This window comes from Elaeis guineensis, chromosome 14 (genome assembly GCF_000442705.2).
Source record: "Elaeis guineensis isolate ETL-2024a chromosome 14, EG11, whole genome shotgun sequence".
NCBI lineage: Eukaryota > Viridiplantae > Streptophyta > Magnoliopsida > Arecales > Arecaceae > Elaeis > Elaeis guineensis.
The window spans coordinates 23,969,338-23,974,259 of NC_026006.2; the positions used below are offsets into that span (position 1 = coordinate 23,969,338).

The 4,922-nt window shown below is 41.0% G+C and overlaps 1 protein-coding gene across 1 annotated transcript; it reads left to right on the forward strand.

Annotated features, from left to right (window-relative positions):
• Positions 1–539: 539 nt before the first annotated feature.
• On the forward strand, positions 540–1,468 carry LOC105035460 (calmodulin-binding protein 25). The gene has a single exon (XM_010911026.4). The coding sequence runs from the start codon at positions 660–662 to the stop codon at positions 1,284–1,286; it is 627 nt and encodes a 208-aa protein (XP_010909328.1). The 5' UTR covers positions 540–659; the 3' UTR covers positions 1,287–1,468.
• The last annotated feature ends 3,454 nt before the right edge of the window (positions 1,469–4,922 follow it).

Consider the following 4,922-nt stretch of genomic DNA (forward strand, 5'->3'; position numbering starts at 1 on the left):
TATTGTCGGCAATCATCATCGGAGTCATTATCGATCCGATCGATAAAATCGAATATCGATCAGATCGATCCGAAGATATGTCGGCGTACAGAAATCGATCGGTATATCCCAATAAGTATTTTTTTTTTTAATGTAGATAATCTAAACCGGAGCTGTTATTTGTTTGATGGACGGATGGCAGCCCTCTTTCGCGAGTAAATTAGAGAATATACGCGTCAAGTTTAGAGTAACGCTTGGACAGCAAGCACGAGAGCGATTTAACCAAAGGGTCCCAGCTGCCACGCGTGGGGCCCATCGACGACGCGGCAAGGAACGTCAACCCCCCCCTCCAATTTCGTTTTTCTTAAAAATACTATTCCGAAAGAAAATCTGAGAGGGAACATTTTGGGCAAGAAAAATAAATAAAAATAATCCGAAGCCAACCCAAGATTTAACCCAAACCGCTCCGACACCTAGTTTTGGCCGCCACAAGACACGTGGCCTAGGAACGCGGTTTCGCCCAACGCCTCATTAAATGAAAGGCTTTTGGAAAGGCTGAGCATCCCACGGTTCTTTAAAACCGCCTCTCTTCCCCCTCTCTTCCCCTTTCATCACTCTCCCCTTCTCTCCTCCTCGCCCTCCTAAAACCCTGCTCCATATCTTCTGATCCAAAGCAGTCCATGATGGCTGAGAATTGCTCGACCTGGGCGTCCTGGATCTCCGACGCCTTCGCCCACGAGAGTGAAGCCCTCACCAGAGCCCTCCAGATCTCCCTCTCCGACGACTCCTCCGCCCCCAACCTCCCCTCCTCCTCCTCCTCCTCCCCCTCCCCCGAAACCCTCTCCGCCGGATCCTTCCTTCTCCGCCCCCTTCCAGCCACCGGTCTCGATTCCGCTTCCACTCGCCGCCGGAATCCAATACCCTGCTCCCCCTCCACGAAAGTCTCCAAGAGGAAGTCCCGCGCGTCGTCGAAGCGGTCGCCGACAACCTACATCAACGCCGACCCGGCCAACTTCCGCCAGATGGTCCAGCAGGTGACCGGGATCAGGCTTGGCGACGCGGGTGTGCCGGTCGAGCCGGTGCTGAAGCCCGAGCCGCAGCGGCCCACCGTGGGCAGGCCGCTCCTGCCGCAGAGCTGCCTGCCGACGCTCGACACGTCGGCCTTCTGGCTCGACCGGGCCGGTATGGTAGGACCGGCGGCTGCGGTCCACGTCTCGTCCTTCGGACCGGCGGCGGTCGAGGGCCCGGCGTTTGACTTCGACCCCTTGGCGAGCTTCCCCACCCTGGAGTCGTGGAGCGTGATCTAAGATGGAGAATATATATATTTTTTTCCTTTTCAGCAGACGTCTGATGCGGATCAGATGGATGTGGTTTGTACAGGGCATCACATGTTCCCCATGCATTGGACATGTGGTGGGGCTGAGTTGGGACTTTTTCTTTTTATTGTATTTTTCTGCTTTATTTGCTATATTAATGTCGTGTTTTTTAATTTCCCTTTTAGTAGCTTGTGTAATTTTGCGGTAGTGTACTATAGGCTATGGACCGTATATGGTGATTATCTACTGAATGTTATGGACAGTTAGTGTCCCTTTCATGGAGATAATGGGAAGATCTTCTGAAACTTGAAGAATGGATCATATAAAGTTTGGCCAGTGCTCTTTGATTGAAGTGAGAGAATAAATCTTTCCAAAATTTTATGCAGGTAGAAGATAACAGAACTTAGAGCACCGATTTGAGCAGTATCTTTTCAGCCATGGATTACATCATTGCTTAATTATTAGGGTATAATCGCCCAATTACAAAATGGGAGAAATTGTTTTGAAATCCTACCTAGGGTAGTTTTCAACTGTTATAATTGTTAATGGTGGGCTGTCATCCTGGATCATAAAACAAACCTCTGGTCCGGTTGATTTGTATTCACAAAAATACTCTTAATAATTCATAATTAGCAGTCTCCAAGCAGTCTCAAAGACAATGCATGTCAAGTTAAATTTTTTCATTGCAAAACTACAATGAATACTTGTCAATCAAAGGATGTGCTTTCTTCAATCCCGCAAACAAACCAACAAATAACTAAATGAATAAAAATATCGGAGAATGAAACAATGGAAGTTTTGCTAGTTGGCGTTATATTATCTGATGCTCTAAAGCCCTCAAACCGTTCACAGAATTCATGAGGAAGATTTGTTCTTGTTTACTCTGTGTCCAAAATTCTCCATCAACAATGCAAATCTGTGCACACAAATTGAACTTCTGTCACGCCTCCGACCTAAGATCATGAGTTAAAAACTGCGGCAACAGCCGCATTTTCACAAAGAATTCTGTATTAGGCATCTCATCATGATATCATAAGCAACATCTTGCATCAGCTTCTAATCTTAATCTAAATAAAGATATCAAATTCTGCTTCTAATTCACTCTTTCGTATCAAATTTCTGAATCAAGCTAGTCCAATGAATCTGTGAAAATAATAAAATATACAGTAATGAGATAGACAGTCCAGTAAGCAATGTATATTTTTATTAGATAAATTAAGTAAAAATAATATACTAAAAATAAATATACAATACGTATCAATTCAAAATACGCAATACCAATCAAATAAATCCATGCAAATTCAGTATTACAAAAATTCATTTTTAAATTCAAAAATCAATCTATATCAAAACATTATATTTGTTTCAACAGCCATGCATTAAATCAAAGCACCACTGCATAGCCCCCAATGATAGGATATTAAAGTATCAATGCAAAATCCTCATTGGCAGAGTATTGAAATATCAATACATAATCTCTACTAGCAAGGTATCAAAATACCAACGCACGACCCTCATTGATAAGGTATCAAAATACCAACGTATAACCCCTATTGGTAGAATATCAAATTCCAGCGCACAGCCCCTACTAGTACAGTATTAAAATACTAGCGTTTAACCCATACTGGTAGGGTCCAATATATAATCAGGCTGCGAGTCAAAATTTATATCAATTCAAAATATTTTTTCATATTCCAATTCAAAAAGTCATAAATTAAATGACATCAAATCAATCACCATAATCCATAGTGAATTCAATACGATCATTCATAAATCATTTAACATATCAGAAAGAACATATTCGGTAATTCAAAATATCATGCATCAGATTCATAAATCATGCATAATTCTATATAAAAAAATATTTTAAAATTTACTAATAAATATAGAATAAAGTACAGCATTACTTATCTTACAAGTAAAATTAATCAACTGATCAAATTAATTTTGAGAATCCTTCTCAAAACTTATCACTGGATTGAAAACTTGTACATATTGCTGTGAAAGAGCATAGACCCTTCCTTGGGTTTAGAATTTTAGGCTTCCATCCTTATTCTATCCAATTATTGGGGCAAATTGACTCTCTGTTCTTTGTGGGCATTTAGCTATTTTGTGACTTGATGCGCTCTTGTTGCTAGAGCGATCAAAGATAAAAATTAACTCCGATTCAACTATTAGGTAGAATAATGTGAATCGGATATCAAATCCATAGAAATTAGAAAACTAAGTTGGTTCAACAAAATAAAAATTAAGAGAAATAAAAAACTTTTAGGAAAAGTTTTTTTTGGAAGATATGGATGGTTGAAGAATAAAATTAATTAAGAAATAAAATTGGAGAAAAATATATGATAATAAAAATTTCAGAGTTTTGATTCCATCTTTAATTACAATCTTGATTTTTTCTTTTGAAGCAATCACAATAATTAATTAAGATATTTTATAATCAGGTTCGAGCATAACTTATTTCACTTGAGTATGAATTGTATTTTCTAATTCTGATCACAATCTGTCAGTTATTCAAACTTAAATCATAAAACATCTTAAAAAGAAGACAAAGAATTCTATGAGTAGATCTTTAAGATAGCTTATTTCGCTTGAGCCCCAAAGACTTTGCCTCTAACCATGCATGGACTGCTCCCTTCTTCCTCCTCTCACTGCAACGTTAGAGTATAGGCTTTATTTCTGTTGCCGTCAATCTCCTCGTCGTTTGTTCGTTGGGAACAAACACCTGCAAAATGAAGTCCGCACTGACCGGAGTTATCTTTGATGAAGACCCTTCGATGCTTAAGTCAGAGAAGGAGACTGGGCAACAGTCGAATGAGAACAGAGACAGAGCTCAGCATATCAAAATTGGCTTACCGAAACTTGTTGCCTTATCTCCTTTTTATAAAGTAGATCGTCATAACTGTCAAATATGGTCCCGCATTTAGCGACGTAGAATCACAAGACAGTAATCTCATAGTGGATTATTAATCTCCATGGATTACGCCGCGATATCAGTAGAGTAACCACCCGTGACAGTTATGATATATTTGAATGAGTCAGCCGACTGTGCATCGGAAGTCGGTTGTCAGTTAGTAACTCTAAAATACCGACGGTCGAAGTAGTTTATTGTCTGTAGAGTCCGAATATCGACCGCTTACCGATCTGGATCGATAAAGGAGATTCGGTCGGTCGGTTGAAAGTAGCGTCGGCCTACTCAGCCGACATATAGTTGGTAGTTGCCTTTAGGGTCGTCCGTTTCTTTGGTGGGTCAGAGTCAGGTATCAGTCAGACTGTTCTGGAGATTGATCAGTAAATGGGGGCCAGTCGGCTTTCCCCAATAGTTGCCCCCCCACTTCTAAGTCCAAATGACGAGTCATCATGTGCGTAGCTATGTGGTCGGTCACTTTGGACGAAAGGAGTGGTTATCCATTATGTCGAGTCTCAATTTTATCGCCACATTCTTCAGAATACAGTCGATCATCCCATTTGTCGCCCTTGAACTGTCATATCGACAGAGAGATCTGGTGTCAGGCATTGTTTGTGGAAGGTGAGCCGGCACCGGTTGTTATGTCGGGAAGGCGAACCGGCATCGCATTATTCAACTCTAGCTTGTAGATTCCCGCCAGGTATCGGGACGTCATT